Raw genomic sequence first — 19,181 nt, 5'->3', positions numbered from 1 at the left:
TAGCCTTCGAAGAACAACGCAGAGAGCCAGGTTTTCTTTTAGATTTCTTATGCTTCTTAGACTTCGAAGTGTGAGAAGATGAAGACTTCGCCCTCTTTTGACCCCTCTTCTTCTTGGCTTTGGTCATAAACAGCTTGGCTTCACGCTCCTTAATCACCTTAGTATTAATCTTCCTGCAGCTTCTGCTCTCCTTGACATCATGGTCCGAAGATAAACACCAGAGGCAGTCATCATGCGGGTCCGTGATCGACATATGCCCGCCACACACTCTGCAGGGTTTAAAACCCATCTTCCTAGAAGTAGCCATCAGGAAACAATCAAGAGTTACAAAGTTTTTCAGTAGAAAATGGAGAGCCCCTAGAAAAACCGTTAAAGGTCGACGGCGCAGAAAAAAGTGAACAGACGTCAGCACACCGACGAAGTCCTTTTGTGGCTCTGATGACGTCATACGCTCCCGCGAGCAGAGCCTGTCCATTGTGACGCCCTCGTCGACGTGGGAGATGTAGGAAAGAATTTTCCGCGGATTGCAGGCGCAGGGGTATTTAAAGGTGAGGAATCCACAGGCAGAAGTATCCATCATAAATATTATATATATATATATATATATATATATATAAAAAATTCTGCTGGACACAAAAAATCCTAATGGTCTTAATGCAAGTGAGGATTGTTTTACTATCTATGATTTTGCACCATTTTAGGAGTGTGTATTTTTCTGTGTACTATGTATATATTAGCTGTATCTCCACATTTTACATTTATCTACTTTTATTATATATTCACCTTTAATCTCCACGGATTTTATCACTGGGTTGCACCAATGTTTTGCCATTATTTACGCAATTTGCACTGCTAACTCTGCACAGCAATATGAGTTTGCCCACTTGGGCTATAGTATGTAGTGTACCTTGAGAATTATAGGTAAACACTCAATTGGCATCCTTTTACTATTGTCAATGAATCTGGCTAGTCTAAGATATGTATCTCCTAGTTTATTGTACTTTTTAAACAGGATTTATTTCTTAAACATGATTTTAGCCATACATTGAAGTATTTATGGATGTGTATTCTTTGTATTTTAACAGCAATGATATGGAGTATTTATATTTTAAAGCATATTTATTTATATGTTTTTATAATTATTCTAAATTGCTGCTAAATGACAATATCTCAATAGCTGTGCCATGTTTTGCTTCATGTATTCCTTTAACATTGTACAAGGATTATCCTAGAAGGTGTATAAATGGCGTTTGTTAACATTGTGACATTTTGTTTTCTATGTCTATTAAATCAATGGCATGTAGCACTTTAAAAGGAGGATATCCGCCCCTTTAACGCCGTCATGTGACCTAGTTAGACCGAAACGCGGAATGGCGGGATGGTGTAGAGCACAATAAAAATACTTATGCACCATTATTGGGTTAGCCTCGAGATATATATATATATATATATATATATAAGGATGGAAGCACATGCGGGGGCTCATCCAGAGCCTTAACAGGTGGAACAGTTAAGAAAGTGTATCCATCCAGGATTAAAGAAACTCAAACTCCCAGACTGCATTACACAGTCCCATCCGGGCAGCCATCGAGAGGCGTGTTATGAATAAATTATGCAGTCATGGGACTACACGCCATTTCGTACTATGCCGCTGAGGAAGAAGGAATTCGAAACGCGTACGGCGTACGGAGAGACTGTTTTTAACCTTCCGACATGTTGCGTGCCAGCTATACCAATGATTAAAGGTTTTTGGGTTGAACCTTCACTGCTGTCGGGTGCTTCCTACCTGTGTGACAAACCCCCGAGCATTGATATATATAGATGATAGATATATATATATATATATATATATATATATATCTATCATGTAGAGCTGCAGATTTCTACACTCAGCATTAGATCGGCACCTGGTGTTGGGCTCGGATGATTGCATGTTATTGTCGTCTTGGAAGAAGTCTTTGTAGTCCCGAGATTGGGCACTGCTCCCTTGGAAGATAGAGCGCATGGGCATCGGCTCCATCCTTAGATTGTTTTTCGCCATGTTGGGAAATGGAGTTAGTAGAAATAAAGAAGCGATGTCCATGTGTATATCTAGTTAAGATGAAACTGGAACAGATGCAGGTCCCGGGGAGGCAGGAGGGCGTGTCGAAATCTGCAGCTCTACATGCCAAGAACGGATGTATACTTTTTAGTAGCATTTTCCGTTCGAGGCATATGAGCTGCAGATTCTACACTTAGCTTTGATTGTGCAGCAGTGTCTCCCCTACCGGTGGTCACCTGTATCTGTTGCACTTGTTTGAAAGAGTTTTTAGGATAGCTTGGCCTACTGCAGCTTGCTGCTTGGCTTGCACATCAACACAGTAGTGTTTAGTGAAGGTGTGTGTTGTAGACCATGTTGCTGCCTTGCACATGTCTTCTAGGGGAATGTTCCCTAAGAAAGCCATGGAGGCTCCTAGTTTGCGTGTGGAGTGCACTCTAGGAGGAACTCTTCATGTACGTTTTGCTTTTTGATAGCATATTTGTATACATTTTACAATCCACCTTGCAATTCCAGCTTTGGAGATGGGGTTGCCTTTATGTGGTGGAGAGAAAGCTACAAACAGTTGCTTTGCGAAAGGATTGGGTCCTATCTATATAATAGAGAAGACCTCTTAACGTCTAGAGCAGTGGTTCCCAAACTTTTGACTCCTGAGGACCCCCACTGAATCACTACTGGAAGCCGTGGACCCCCAAGCAATTTGTCCAATCTAAATTTCAAAAAATTAAAACAGTAATCACCGTACTAAAATGCATAGACACACATTAGCACCCCTTCAAAATGACCAGCTTGCTGCCTGACGGAGCCGGCCAGGTGGCTCGATGGACGATACTGAGTGAAAGCCGGAGAAAATAGCAGCACAGTGACTGTGGGCTTAATCTAATGTCCTGGCGCCTAATGAAACGCAGTCTGTAAATTACAGCTACTGGCTCTATTCTAACCCGAGGTCGTGCTAATCAGATGACGTCACATGCACCCACCTCGGGAATCAGACTCAATGCCCAGCTGCCACTCTTGTTGAAAAGTAACCAAGAGGGGAAGGAAAGAACAAGAGTTTCACGCTTGCTTGTAGCAAATCCACAGCAAGCGCAGCAACGTGTTTGAATCCTTTCAATTGAGCAGAAAGGACAAGCAGGTTTGCACGCATACATGAAAAGAAGGAAAGGCTTCTGTTTTTACAGTGCATTTCTTTAAAAGTGTCCTGCTCAGTTGAAATATAAAGAAAGGAAATGTCACATTTACTTTGAAGTCTTGCTGTGTTCTGCAGACTCTAAACACAAAGACAAAACGTGCGTCTTTCTCAGGTACTTCGACGCCACCGTCAAAGTGCTCTGTGTTGTGCTGCTGGGAGAGAGGGGGTTGAGCTGCAGCCTGATGCTCAAAAGGCACAGGCTCTCAGAAGGCCTTTGAGCTCTCACTGGCAGAGTCCACTTGAGTGTGTGAACTGCAGAAGGTATGGCCCGAGGCTCATTACATTCACTGACTGACATAAAGAGTCAGTTCCGGGGCTGCCCAATGGCTACTTTCATTCCCAGCCACTGTGTTTTTGAGAAGAAAAAAAAAAAAAAATCGGCTGCGGCGCAAATAGGCGGCATGTTATGAAATTTGCACTGCAGTGAGGAGCAATCATGGCACCAGGGCAGTTATGATCCGCGACTGGACCTGATCTTACTCCCAGTGGCAGACTTGTAAAAGTACTTCCTGCTGGCAACATGTTGGAAGAGTCGCTCGCACAGAGCCGGTAATTATTAATTAAATTGATCCCACTGTGACCGGATTGACCCGACCCCAGCGGCCAGGCTGAGAGAGAACCAGCGGCGGTCGCTGGAGTGGTTGTCCTCAGCCCAGAGAACTTTCACCAGTTCAATGCGTGTACCTGCCAGAATTGGTTGCCGTGGGAGTGAGAGTCCATGACTGTGGGCCGGCCTGTTGCCCTGGCACTGACTCGCTAAGACTATGGCTGATTCTCCTAGTTGTCCTAACTCGTTATGCCTTTAAAGGCGCACTGCGGTCATCCAGTGCTGCTTGGCGCCGTGTTACAGAGAACTGTGCAGTTTTTTTTGTGCAGTATGATTAGCGCATTAATTCGTTTGGCCGGGGTGACTTAGCGCCTCTGATGTGGCACACTAAACTTGCAAGTAGCGGGCAGCACGGCGGACCCTGGGCAGTAGGCCGCTCACCTATTAAAGAATTTTATCAGTGTGAGCTAAAAGTCTTTATGAAATAATGAATACAGTCTCTGTGTTTCCCATTGCTTCATGTTACTCGGGAGAAAGTATCACTCATGGGTGTTAAAATGACTCTCATAATTACTTTAAATTATGAAAATATCACAGCAGTCTGGAACCTTGGCAGCTATGTTACACGAGGCGCTAATGAAAGGAAACACGTTTTTAAAGCATGCGCGCACTTTTACTGTAAATGCGTACACACTAATTAAATACTCACATGCAGTTCCAGACGGAGAAGAGCCCTCCTGCCCTTTCAAGGTCCTCCAATGCTCTGCAATCTCGAAACACAACTGTCTGGGCCAGATTGTATTGTAGTCCTGCCGCCCGGCGCCAGCATTCACACCTCTTATCTGCTGTGAGGGCGCATGGGCGTTTTGTTTTTTATTTACTAAGACGGTGGGCACTCAAGTCCTGCGGACCCCCTGGGAATGTGTCACGGACCCCTGGGGGTCCGCAGACCACAGTTTGGGAAACGCTGGTCTAGGGTATGTAGAGCTCTTTCTGCTACAGAGTCTGAGTTTTGGAAAAACACTGGTAGCTACAGATTGGTTTAAATGAAACGGAGTAATGACTTTTGGAAGGAATTTAGGATTTGTTCTGAGAACCACTTTATTACGGTGTAGTTGTAAAAATGGTTCTTGTATAATGGAAGCTTGAATCGTACTAACTCTCCTAAGAGAGGTAATAGCTACTAGAAAAGCTATTTTCCATGTGAGGAATTGCAATTCACATTTGTGTAGAGGTTCAAAAGGTGGTCCCATGAGCCTTGTAAGAACAATGTTTAGGTTCCACACTGGAGAGGGTGGTAACCTGGGAGGAATGATTCTTTTTAATCCTTCCATAAATGCTTTAATAGCAGGCACTCTAAATAAAGACAGATGTTGTCTATTTTGTAAATATGCTGCAATTGCTGCCAGGTGTAGCGTATAGATGAATATGCCAAGTTACATCTTTGTAAATGTAGAAAGTAGCAAATGATATTTTGGATGGAAGAATCTAGGGGATCAATTTGGTTATTGTTGCAATAAATGGCAAACCTTTTCCATTGCGCAGCATAGCAAGCTCTAGTAGGTCTCCTGGCTTTTTTAATGATATTCATACAGTCTGGTGGTAAGTTAAGATAACTAAACTCTAAGACCTCAGAAGCCAGATTCAGTTGGTTTGGGTCTGGATGTCTGATGTCGCCATGGTTCTGCGTTAGCAGGGATGGTGTCAGACGTAGTTTTTGGTGTGGAACTAGGGATAGTTCTAGCAGTGTTGTATACCACGGATGGCATGCCCATGTGGGAGCCACTAAAATCAGTTTGAGCGACTTGTCGTAGCTTGCGCACTATTAGTGGTAGTGGCGGAAAAGCGTACGCAAATCTGCCTGACCAGTTCATCCATATCGCATTGCCCTTGGAAAGCAGGTGTGGAAACCTGGCGGCGAAGGTTGGGCATTTTGCGTTGTGGTGTGTGGCGAACAGATCTATGTGTGGATGACCCCACTTGTGAAAGAATGGTAGAAGAACTTGTGGATGTAGTTCCCATTCGTGAATCTGTTGTGTCTGTCGACTTAACAGATCTGCAATCTGATTGTGAACTCCTGGAAGGTGTTCTGCTAACAGATATATGTTTTGTGGAATGGCCCATCTCCAAATGTTCTGTGCAAGCTGGGACAGCTGTACAGAGTGTCCCCCCCCCCCCTGTTTTTGTATATAGTACATGGCTGTCATGTTGTCCGTCCGGATTAAGACAGCTTTGTTTTGTACTTGGAAAGTTTTGAGCGCTAAGAATATTGCTAGCAGCTCTAGGTGGTTGATACGGAACGATCTTTGTTGAATGGTCCATTGCCCTTGAGTTGTATGATGTAGGAGATGGGCTCCCCATCCTGTGAGAGATGCGTCTGCTGTAAGTACTATTTGTGGAACAGGTTCGAGGAACTGCCGCCCTTTTGTCAAGTTTTTGGTGTTCCACCACTGCAGAGAGCGATGTGTGCGGCTGTCCACCAACACCAGGTTTGTTAGTTGTCCTTGAGCCTGATTCCACTGTTGTGCTAGACATTCCTGTAACTGACGCATTTGCAGTTTTGCATATGGTACAATAAAGATGCAAGATGCCATCATGCCTATTAGTCTCATGAGCACTCTGGCTGGGAGAGAGTGTTGATGTTGAAACTTTGTGACTAAGGCTTGAATGCTCCGTATCCGTGCTGGACTGGGATACGCTAGAGCTGTAGAAGTGTTTATTGTAGCCCCTAAATATTGCTGTACATGAGGGCTGTAGGTGCGACTTGGTGTAGTTGATTGTGAACCCTAAGTTGTGCAATGTTTGAATTGTCTGAGATGTGTGTTGGACACACTGATTGAATGACTTGGCTTTTATGAGCCAGTCGTCTAGATATGGGAAGACATGTATCTGTTGTCTTCTGAGATGTGCTGCTACTACTGCTAGGCACTTTGTGAACACTCTTGGTGCAGTTGTTACCCCGAATGGAAGGACTTTGAATTGATTACGCTGTCCTTCTAGTACAAACCTCAGATACTTCCTGTCAGAAGGATGTATAGGAATGTGGAAGTAGGCTTCCTTTAGATCTAATGTTGTAAGGAAGTCGCCTTGTTGCAGCAATGGGAGCACTGGTTGTAAATTGATCATATGAAAATGATCTGAGTGTATATAGTGATTGAGGGGCCTGAGGTCGAGAATTGGTCTTAGTGTCCCGTCCTTTTGGGTATTAGAAAATACAGCGAGTAAACCCCTGTTCCTTGATGTTGTAAAGGAACTATTTCTATTGCGTCTCTTTGAAGAAGTGATAGGACTTCTTGTTTGAGCAGTGTAAGATGTTCTGCAGAAATTGGTTGCTGCCTGGGTGGTATGTGTGGAGGAGTAGCTGTAAGTTCGAGGCAGTAGCCATACTGGATATTTTGTCTTACCCACCTGTCTGTTGTGATGGAATTCCAGACAGGTAGGAACTGTGTTAGTCTGCCCCCCCCCCCCCCCCCCCCGAGGAGTGGAGTGCTGTTGGGGGAGCAGAGGCAAGTCACTGTTTTGTGGTGGAAGAGGTACGATTGTTGTTGACCTCTTCCTTTATTGTTGTTGCCTCTATAGCCTCCTCTAAAATATCCTTTACTGGAGGATGTCTGTGTATTGGATTTGAAGGAAGCTGTATTGTCTGCTCCAGTCTGTTTGGAGCCTCCTCTATAGAAGGAGCGACAAAAGGAGCCTCTAGCTTGTGTGGACTGCAAAACTCCCATAGATTTGGCTGTATCGGTGTCTTTCTTCATTTTCTCAAGGGCTGTGTCTACCTCTGGTCCAAACAATTGATGTTGGTTGAATGGCTGATTTAAGATGGTCATTTGCACTTCCTGCTTAAATCCTGAAATGCGTATCCATGCATGACGTCTAAGTAGGACACCAGTGTTTACAGCTCTAGATGCAGTGTCTGCTACATTAAGTGCGCACTTGATTGAGGCATTTGAAATTAACTTGCCTTCTTGTATAAGGTCGTTTGCCTGCGCCTTATATTGGTCAGATAAATGTAGTAGTGTCTCTAACTGATCATAGTGAGCCCTGTCATATCTTGCAATCAATCAATCAATCAGTGACACTTATAAAGCGCGCTACATACCCGTAGGGTCTCAAGGCGCTGGGGGGGGGGGGGGGGGGAGGGGGGGGGGGGTGTGCCACTACTGCTCGAACAGCCAGGTCTTCAGCTTCTTCCTGAAGGAGAGGTGGTCTTGGGTCAGGCGCAGGTCGGGAGGGAGGGAGTTCCAGGTCTTGGCGGCCAGGTAGGAGAAGGACCTTCCTCCTGTAGTCGCTCTTCGGATGCGGGGGACGGCGGCGAGGGCGTGGTTGGCTGATCGGAGGTGGCGTTTGGGAGCGTAGAAGTTGACTCGGCTGTTGAGGTAGCTCGGGCCTTGGTCGTGTAGGGCTTTGTGTGCGTGGGTGAGGAGGCGGAAGGTGATTCCTTTTGTTGACGGGGAGCCAGTGAAGGTCTCTCAGATGTCCGGAGATGTGGCTGGTTCGTGGGATGTCGAGGATGAGTCTGGCTGAGGCGTTCTGGATCCGCTGGAGTCTCTTCTGGAGCTTGGCGGTGGTACCGGCGTATAGGGCGTTGCCGTAGTCCAGACGGCTGGTGACGAGGGCCTGGGTGACGGTCTTCCTGGTCTCGGTGGGGATCCACCAGAAGATCTTCCGTAGCATGCGTAGGATGTTGAAGCACGCCGAGGAGACGTTGTTTACTTGCCTGGTCATGGAGAGGGAGGAGTCCAGGATGAAGCCAAGGTTGCGTGCATGGTCTGTCGGTTTGGGTGCGGTGCCCAGGGCGGGGGGCCACCAGGAGTCGTCCCAGGCGGAGGGTGAGGAGCCCAGGATGAGGACCTCCGTCTTGTCCGAGTTCAGTTTCAGGCGGCTGATCGTCATCCACTCGGCTACCTCTTTCATCCCTTCGTGCAGGTTGGCTCTGGCGGCGGCGGGGTCGTTGGTCAGGGAGAGGATCAGCTGGGTGTCGTCGGCGTAGGAGATTATGCTGAGGTTGTGTTTGCGTACGATGGCCGCGAGGGGGCTCATGTAGACGTTGAAGAGGGTGGGGCTCAGAGATGATCCTTGGGGGACGCCGCAGATGACTTCGGAGGCCTCTGACTTGTACGGTGGTAGGCGGACTCTCTGTGTTCTTCCGTCGAGGAAGGAGGGCTTGTGTGTTAGCTATACACCATGTATTGGTAGCTTGTGCAGCTATCCTTTTGCCTGAAGCATCTATCACCTTAGATTCTTTATCAGGGGGTGGTGCTTCACCTGATGTCCGTGAGTTTGCTCTTTTTCTAGCATTTGACACGACTAGTGAATCTAAGGGTAGCTGTCTTTTAATGTAGGCAGGATCCCCAGGAGCAGGCCTGTACTTTTTCTCAATCCTAGGGTTTAGAATCCTAGCACGTACAGGATCCTTATATACTTCTGGAGCATGTTTGATGACCCCTTTAATCATAGGCAGAATTTGAACAGACTTTTGTGATTGTTCAAATGTATCTAATAAAAAATCTTCCTCTGCCTCATCTGAATGCATGGTGACCCCATGATAGATGTCTTCTGGGGGAGAAGGTTTTGATGGATATGAATGTGGGTCAGGAATATCTAGCACATATTGTTTGTTTGGGTACTCCCAATCTGGATCATCAATAGGGTAGGGGAAAAGATCGGGGTCTACCCGTCCCCATATGCTATACTCATCATCATTTGAAGATGTATGTGGTGAAGAATGAGGAGGAGAGTTTTCAGGAGAATTTTGAGATGAAATGTTAAGGGGAACAGGAGATGAAGGAGAAGGAAGTATAGGAGAAGAAGGGTGCATAGGAGATGTGGCAGAATCCTTCTTGACAGGCACTGCAGGTGTAGGTGCTGTGTCTGACTTCCTCTTCCGGTGTGGTGTAGTGGATACATGACCTGTCTTTGGGTCAATGTATATCTTCTTTTGTAGAGGATCAGGTTGGAAAAGGTCTTCTCCCTGCGGAACCTTTGCCGGCGCCGATTTTTTCGGTTCCGGGCATGGTTGCCGCTTGTCTTTAGCCTTACGAATTGTTACTGTGTCCTTTGGCGTAGATTTCGGTACCGAAGATATTGGCTTCGGAGTAGAAGCTGGTCTCGTCGGCCTCGAGGCGTCAGACGCTGGCTTCATATTTTTGTCTTTAGAAGTCTATGGTTTCAGAGCCGGGACTTCTTTCGGTTTCGGTGCAGAGGGAGCTGGTGGGATCGGCTCGTGCGGCTTGCTCGGTAAGCCGCACGTGCTACCTGAAGGCTTGAGTATTTTCTTCAGAGCCGGGCTCGATGGTGGGGCTTTCAAAGTGTTTTTTCGGTCGAGACTGGGCCCTGGAGGTGGAGTGTTGACCTTTGCCTTTGATTTGGGTGCTGGGTATGGGGCAGGGGCAGTAGTACTCACGCGCTGACCAGATGGTATGGAGTCATCTGCCCCGGATAAGATTTGGAGATCGTCTGAATCTTCTTCGGGGACGAGCGGAACTTCTTTGTCGAAGATATCCACCGGTTCCGGAGCTGATCTCTGCATGTCGTGTCGACGGGCCCTCCGATCTCGAATGGTCTTCTTGGATCGAAAGGATGCACAGGCTGTACAGCTGGATTTGTCGTGTTCTGGCGATAAGCACAAGTTACAGACCTCGTGATGGTCACTGTGTGGAAACTTTGCTCCACACTCGGGGCATATTTTGAATGGCATCCTTTCCATGAGGTGTAGGCCACACGGCGTGGACAGGCCCAACGGCCTGCGTCGACGACCGGAATCGAGCTGATGGAGTAGAGTCGACGCTTATCGATATCGAAAGTAGTTTGGTGAAGTTAAAATAAGTTTTTACGCGTAGAAGTACTTGAAAAGTAGATTTCGAACCGGTAAAAGTTTCATCCAAACCCAGTGGTGGAAAAAAACAATCTAAGGATGGAGCCGATGCCCATGCGCAATATCGTCCAAGGGAGGAGTCACTTATCTTGTGACTACAAAGACTTCTTCCAAGACGACAACAACATGCAATCACCGCAGCCCAACACGAGGTGACGATCTAATGCTAAGTGTAGAATCTGCAGCTCATATGCCTCTAACACAGATTTACAATGCATGGTAAAAATCTGTGGGCCTTTCCCTTCCCAGCTCGACATCCGGTCTTCATGCTCAAGGGCAATTTTGTTTTTTGGACTCATGAATACTATAAAATGTGGTATGTTTTTTAATTCTATAATGATTAATATACCTCACCATAAGCCATTAATTGTTTCGTCTAATTGCAGCCGCGAATAGGTTCAGATTTGTTACTGGAACAAAATGCATTGGCTGTTTTACTTTTACTATTTGTTTTGAAGAATAAAAGATTTGAATTGGGCATTTCTGTACATGCATACTCCGTGCACTAAGGTGTGCTCTCCACAATACAGACTGAACCTTCAATATTTCCTTCTTTAGCGGGGGGAAAAAAAAAATACAGGCACTTTTATCATACCTTTTAACTGAAAGAAGTAGGTTCTCTTCCTCCAGCAATATAAAGATTCACAGACGTGGCAGTAGTGGGAACTCTGAGAAAGAAAACTGAAAAAGACCACCTACCACGGCCACCTACCACTGTCATTTCTGAACAAGTAACCAAGTCATAGCAATAGCTGCTCGATCTCAGCAGAAAAAAAAGGATTAAAAGAATACACATTAAAAATATGAACATTGGCTAAGGACCAGACCCGGAGGTGGGAATTTTAGTTAATTGGGGCAAACACGATGATAGGAGACAACTTGGCATCACAAAACTAAAGTAAAACAACTAATGCATGTTGTACCTAATAAACGAAAACAGACCAATCAGCATGTGCGCAAAAACAGCCAATATAGCATAATTTCTTACATCAGAAATCGCCTATGAAGATCAAACAGAAACAGAGTACTACAGAATGGTGAGGTGAATAGGTAACTATGTAATATAGGGAATGCGAGAAGTCATGAAAATAGAAAATAAAATGGTATTAAAGGACATACATTAATAGTTTAACATAAGGAGAGAAAGCAGACCTGGAAAGATTAAAAAGCATGTCCAGAAATTCTTCTTGTAAGGATGGAGAAAGCAAACTTGGCTTTCCCTTGGGGGGGTTGGTAGTGGGAATGATTTCAGACTTTATCCAACATAAAAAACAAAGCAGGATGCAAATTATTAAAAGTGATCTATTGAACCTGTGCAGAAGGTGAAAACCATTCCAAGCATGCAAACCAAACGGAAGAGGCCGTGCTGGAGAACCATTTTCTTTTTCCTCAGAACATGGGCAACCAGAATAAGTTTTTCTAAATGAAATATACAGGGTGCTGCTTGGTAAAGGCAGACAAAAACAAACAAACATTACCAGAGTTGGACGCTCCTGGGCTAGTTTCAATTTAATGGTACTCTTGCTCACACGTTTTACCAGGAAAAACAATTGCAACTGCAATCAACAGAGACGTAGAGAAATAAATTAGGTAAAATCCCTAAAATCCAACAAGAATTATCACCAATCAACTATTTAATTGGTATCCATTATAAAACATCAGACCTTATGTCAATCATAAGATTTATTAAGAGTTGGGAATCCGCAAGTTATTAATTCCCAACTGGTGGCATACATGATAGAACAATAAAAATGAACACAAGGAACATGTCCGCAGAACATTGAGCAGTTCGTATTTTCGTTTGCTCACTGGCAACCAAAAAAAACATTCATTTTTTCTTCCGTTTCTTCACCATGCCATCCTCACGACTGCGTTTGGCCTTCTTTGGTGTCTTGGAAGGACGTTTGGCCCATTCCTCGTCACTGGAGTCGCTGGATACGGAGGAAGACCCTGATGAGGGAGCCACGTCAGCAGTTATCCGTACACCGCTGGCTGTGGGAAATGGGATCGCACTTTCTAAAGTCTCTGCAATGCGCTGCAGACTGAGGCTTTGGGAGGCATTTTCCCTGACCAACTCACCAGTTAAGCCCAGTGAGCGACGTATGTACAGGCGGTTAAATTTCACAAGGTTGGCTAAATGCCGCTCCATTCTCCTCAAATGTTCATTGATATTCTTTACTACTGACAGCTGTTTTTGCTCAGTCTTTAAAATTGCACCTTCTACAGTCTTGCAATTTACTTCCAGGCCTGCCAATGTGCTCCCTGCGGAGGGAGTTAAATGAAGTCCGCTGGGGCCAGCTCCATTGTAGGAATGCGCTGAAGACTGCCCAAAGTCCAAGTCTTCACTGTCTCCATCAGTGTCAGTCAAAAGATGCTCCAAATATTCATCACTGGCATCTTCATACCCAGATAATGTGTCTTCACCACCACCACCACCCGTCAGGTCGTCTCTGGACTGTCGTTCTAAATAAAAAGGTAAACGTTATGAACACTTGATATGAATTATAGCACATCATCAATCCTAACCATTTGAGAACAGATTTATTAACATCCACAGGTGGCCGTATGTGAACTGTTTATGCAGCCATCTGCAGACTTAACACTAACTCTGCATTATAAATGCTGTTAACCTTATCCATCTCCTTTACAAGAGCATATTGGTAACTGATTGATCTAGCACTGCACAAGATATTACAAGAAATGTATTCCTTTAATGGCAGGAGGATGGAGACACATACCCATCAACTTTGTAACATATGACCATGGTTATTCCCACAAAGCCAAATAACAATCCAGTTATTAAGAGACCTGAAAATACTAGAATGGCAAATAGAAGCCTAGACGCACGGGAAAGATGAACAAGTCTCTTACCTTCAGTAACTCCGTGTCAGAAATTTTGTGAGTGGTGCCATATAGGCAGCAGCCCAAATGCGCTCAAATCAGTTTCTTTTTTTGCGACTTTCCACACCAGGAGCGCGGACCCACAAAGAACACGGATCACTGGTGTTGGAAAACTAGGGCCCTGAAAGTGAAACCGCTTGGACCCTCGAAATCTGTTTGCGGGAGGATGGGTAGGTCAGTAAGAAATTTTCTGATAGATAGACTAACAGATAAGGGGTAACCAAATGTAATCAACATGTTAATCTGATAGAATAGAAACCCAAGCAAAAGCTCCCTTAATGTGGGTCTGCGAAACAGACTCATTAAAACGTCCTGCAGGACCGAACGGGCAAAGTGCCCGTCCCGATGGACCCGACTGCTCAGGCAGTTGCTACCAGGCAGATGCCTAGGACTGGACAGGAAATCTGCATGCTAACTCAGTGGTCGTAGCCTTAGCTCTGGCAGAATGAGAACGCAAACCTTCAGCCGATTTTAAAGTGGAGCAGGATCCATCAGGAGATGATCCGTTTCTGCGCAGCCTTCCCCTTCTTGGCTCGGACAAAGAGGACAATAGAGTTGGTCATCCACACAGAACTCTATTTGTGCGATCATGGTAGAACGACAATGCTCTTTTTGGATCCAGTCGGAGTTGCTCCTCTTCCTTAGAGGGATGCGGCAGAGCATTAAAAAGTTAGAAAGCGTGATATACTGGCCAACAAGAACGGGACTGACCACTTTCAGCAGAAATAAAGCTCTAGTGCGAAGAACCAGCTTGTCCTGGAAGATGGTTAGGTACAGAGGCTTAGATGACATGGAGCTCACTGACACTCCAGGAAGATGTTATCGCCACTAGGGAGGCTCTCTTGATGGTAAGGAGACAGAGACCAGTTGTGCAGTGACTCAAAAGGAGCGCACATAAGAAATGTGAGTACTAGATTGAGGTCCCACAGAGGCACAAGAAAAAGATGTATGAAATATATGAAGACCTTTAAAAAAATCACGTTCACAACAGGGGATTTGAACTGGGATGGCTGATCAGACAACCGTAGAACGACTGAGATGGCAGAAAGATAGCCCTTTAAGGTGCCCAAAGCAGATCCGCACTTGGCAAGAGAAAGGAGGAATACAAGGACCTGAGAAAGTTGAGCAAAAAAGGAGTCAACTTGCTTTTCTGTACACATTGCCACAAACTTGCTCCAGTGGCAGGCATACAACGTCTTGGCAGAGGGACACCTGGCTGTAGCTGCTGAGGTGGACTAGCTCAACCTCTGGCGGTCCTACGCACAAAGGCTGGGGGTACCATTTCCTCAGCCACGCAACCGATGGGTAGCTTGCGTGCCATGGTGGCTTGGCAGGTAAAGACGTAGCTGGGAGCCCCTTCCATTGGCATGAAAGGCAGACTGGGGTTGACGGGGGCCATAGAAAGGAGCAAGGACCTGGTCGTAGCCCTGCTATCCTTAAAGAGCACCAGTGCTGAGTCCACCTTGTCTCCGCAAAGACAGCAGCCATCAAAGGACATGTCCGTAAGTGCTAAGCCAGGCGTCGCATCGTAAGGCCATCAGCGATGAAACCACTCTGCCTAGCAAGTCTGTCATGTCCAGCCCACAACTGCTCATAAACTTGGCTGCATCTCTCCAGTCTGCCATAGCTTGGAAGAGTATGGTCTGGACCTGATCAGGGACCATGGGCAGCACCTGCGCAACCGAATCGGACATCAGCACACTGGGGTGTCGCCTATATAGGCCCTGCCCACATCACGTCTGGTGCAAACGATGCCATGCAGAGCTGAACGATACCCCCTACTATCGCACAGGAGTGCTACTCTCAAAACATTTCTGGATCCGATGCGTCTCCTGGGGATAATTCTTAGGTAAGACATCTGCGGCTAGAGGATTACATGCAAGCAATTATCGACAAATTAGGCTTTGGCTCAAAGTTCTTAGGGTGTCAAACTGTTATATACGGTGTCAGTGGCTCAGGACTGGATACGGAGAATATACCACGGAGAAATAGGGCATGGAGCGGGCTACCAATCAGGGTTGACCCTTCTCACTTCCCTAGTTTACTGTAACCATGGACCTGTTGACGGAACATCTGCGTGTTGCACTGGGAGAGTGGCGGTTCAGGTGCATACAGTCTCACTGTATGCAGACGATGCACTCCTTTATGTCCCAAAAAAACGGAGGTGGCGATGCAAAGACTGTTGCAGGAGTTGGGGAAATTCAAGAGCGTTTCCTGCCTTACAGTCAACCTTGACAGGTCGTTGGCCTTCCCGCTTGCTGGGCTGGAGGGCACGTCACGAGAGTCACTCCCGGCACTCAAGTTGAGGTGGGAGGTGGACAGGTTCCGCTATCCAGGCATACAAGTAGCCCATACGGCACATAAGCAATGGGAGATTAACAAGTGGCGGGTGATCTTGGGCATGCAGGGGTCGGTGATAGCAATCAGACAGACCCTGGCAGGACTCATGAGCTCTTGGAAACCAGGAGAAGGGTGTGGGAGGTCTGGAATAGACTTGATAAATTTTGGATATGCCGCAGGTGTCACATACGCTAGAGGTAGTTTTAGATATGGGATCTTCCCGGCATCTGGTATCCCTGCTGTATGCGGCCCTTAAACAGGACAGGCAAAGAATAGCGCTCTGAGTGAGGAGTAAATGGGAAGCGGATTATAGCAGGGCCTGTGACTGACAAGGCATGGGAGAGAGCATGCACACTGGTAAAGGGAGTTTCTAATAATGCGTACTTTAAGCTAGCATACTTTTAGGTCCTACACAGAGCTTCCCTTTCGCTGACAAGACTGATAAGGCTCTGTCTAGACAAGTCAGAAAGATGCCCTAGTTGCAAACTGGGGTGGCGTAGTGGGCAAAAGAACGATGGATTTAACCCAGATCTTTTGACTGGGGGAGAATGTTTGCATTATCAGCATTCCGTCCATCATTTGTTTGCTGTAACACTAGCTGCATTTAGGGCAGATTTCACACACATGGTCTGGCATTGCCAACGCTTATGTACATACTGAGGAGCGGTGGTACACACTCCAGAGTGCTATTCACATGTAACTCGAGCATAGCATGAGGCACTGTCTATTGAATCTTTTTGCTTGTCCCCAGACTAGGATTATGCAGGACGACTGGGGCTGGTCCCTGCAAAGCGCAGAATTGCAATAAAATGGTTTCTTTCCGGTGGCCCCCACGATGTGGCAATGGATGAGGGATATAGAAGAATGGGCACTTGTGGCGGAATGCCATATGCACGGGGGTGAGGATGGATGATAGGGGGGAGGAAGATTGCCAGATGTGGGCTGAAATGATAAAGAAGATAATGCACACAGAGGAGAGTAGGGACACACAGGGTGCCATGGCCACTAAAAATGTTGAGCTTTTTCCTTCTATTGGGCCCCCTACTGCCACGGACTTTGAATGTTCAGTTGGAAACTAACTATCTGCTATACAAAAAACAAACATCGAACCGGATAGCACTCCTGAACATTCGCCTTTAAATGTTTTGAAAAGATCCTGGGCATCCATCTGGATGTGGTGAGATTTCCTCTTCTATGAAACTGATAAGTTATAGGATACACCCCTCCAAAGTTTGCATTCATGCTCTGCCACTCAATAGTTCTATTCTGTACTAAGATTACATTTTCCTTCCAGAAGTTTACACAGAAAATCACAGAGCATTTGACTAAATTGTCATTGTGTAAAACAAAAGGATTCAGTCTCGGAGTCTATCCTTTCCCAGGATCAAATTCAGGACTATTACTACTCTGAACACCACATACATGTTGTTCCTGTTTCAAAGCTCCCATACATTGTACTCCACAGCTCTTGAGTGCAATGCTTCAACCCTTTACTTTCCTCACTTAGCTCAACCAGAACTGCAAAATGCTCAACAAAAAAACGACAAAACTATTTATTGCACAATTCCTTGTTCATTCAGTGGTTAATGCCTCCTTGATGAAGCTAAGGCATCAGCTACAAGCAAGACCCATTTCAGTGATATATGGGAAGCATACAGCACACCAGATAGCCATAAACTCAGCAAAGCATGGCATGGCATGGCTCCCAACAATTCACTGACTCCTTACAAAAACAAGGTTCATAGAGACAAAAGAAATTTTTTAGAAAGACCCTCCTGTATCTTGAGATGCATGACAGCACCAAAAGGGAGCTTATGCTGTACACACATCATCTACACTATGCTTTATCCACTCCCTTTCTGCTTCCTACCGTTCATCAGCACAAAGCCACCTCACTCACCAGCTTGAAAACATATATGCCTATTCTGCTGTAAAACGTTTCCCTTTATTGGACTGTACACCCATGAGAAAGATGCCTCTAGTCACAGCCTGAGACGTAATTAACAAGTTGCTTACCTTTGGTAACGCCTTATCTGGAAGAGACTGTCTAGCCGCAGATTCCTAATCTTTGAATCTTCATCAAACTGGATCCGGATTTGTTTCGTGAGCACTATCCCTGCGTGCCTGTAGGTGGCATTGTTCAGCCGAGTGTGGCATCTTCAGGGCCGGAAGGGACGTTCGCGGTGCCTATATAAGCATCACCCAGGCGCACTGATATCAGTTACTTTTCACACCTTTTCTCGCCAGAAGCGCAGAGCCACAAAGTACACTGGTGTGGAAAAACTAGGGACCTGAAAGGGTCACAGGCCTAGCCCTAGAAACCAAAACCAGTTAGCAGAGCGGGGTGGATGGGTGGGTCAGTAAGGAATCTGTGGCTAGACAGTCTCTACCGGATATGGCGTTACTGAAGGCAAATAACTTGGTCAGCTGATAAGAGACTTCTAGCCACAGATTTCATACCTTTGAATTAATACCCAAGCAATACCTCCCCAGAGGTAGGTCTGCGGACCAATTTCACATGAGAAAGTCTCAGACAGAATAAAATGAGCAAAGTGCCAGTCTCTACGAACCAGACGGTCTGGAAACCAGTGCTTTGTGAAAGTATGCTAGGCGGCCCACGTTGCTGCATAGCAGATATCCAGGACCGAAACTCTGCAAGCTAACACAGTGGTTGCAGCTTTTGCTTTGGTAGAGGGAGCACGCTAACCCTCAGGGGGGTCATTTTTAGACAATGCGTAGCCGATCTCGATACAGAGGATGCTCCATTGTGAGATGGTCCTTTTCTCTACAGCCCATCCCTTCTCAGCCCAGACATGGCCAAGAAGAGTTGGTCGTCCACCTGGAATCGCAGTGTGTGATCAAGTTAGAATGACAACGCTCTTTTTGGGTCCAGATAGTGGAGTGAGTCACTCTTCTTTAGAGGGGTGAGGTGGAGCGTAAAAAGTAGGAAGAGTGATGAGTGGCCTACATGATATGGAATGGCCACTTTCAGAAGAAAGGAACTCTTGCACCAAGCACCAGCTTGTATGGGAACATGTTAAGATAAGGCTTGGATGACAAGGCGTGAAGCTCACTGACCCTCCGGTCAGGTATTATTGCAACCAGGAAGGCAGTCTTGACGGTAAGGAGCCTTAGTGGACAATTGTGCAGAGACTCACAGGGAGCGCACATAAGGAAAGGGAGGACGAGGATGAAGTTCCACTGAGGCATAACAAAGGGAGAAGGTGGTACCAAATGTTGTAAACCTTTCAGAAACCTATTTACAAATGGGGATTTGAAGAGGGATGGC

The 19,181-nt window shown here is 46.0% G+C and overlaps 1 protein-coding gene across 3 annotated transcripts in view; it reads right to left on the bottom strand.

Moving 5' to 3' along the window:
• MBD4 (methyl-CpG binding domain 4, DNA glycosylase) overlaps window positions 1-19,181 on the bottom strand; it is a 245,456-nt gene that overhangs the window by 103,503 nt on the left and 122,772 nt on the right. Inside the window, exon 5 of one of the 3 annotated variants that reach the window (XM_078661688.1) lies at window positions 12,138-13,114. The exons of the other annotated variants lie outside the window; for them this stretch is intronic. Coding sequence (XP_078517814.1) covers window positions 12,480-13,114 — 635 coding nt within the window. The 3' untranslated portion in view covers window positions 12,138-12,479. Of the gene's footprint in view, window positions 1-12,137; window positions 13,115-19,181 lie in introns of those variants that run through there. 3 annotated transcript variants of the gene reach the window in all.

This window comes from Lissotriton helveticus, chromosome 9, assembly GCF_964261635.1.
Source record: "Lissotriton helveticus chromosome 9, aLisHel1.1, whole genome shotgun sequence".
NCBI lineage: Eukaryota > Metazoa > Chordata > Amphibia > Caudata > Salamandridae > Lissotriton > Lissotriton helveticus.
This window is presented reverse-complemented; position numbering and strand designations above follow the sequence as displayed.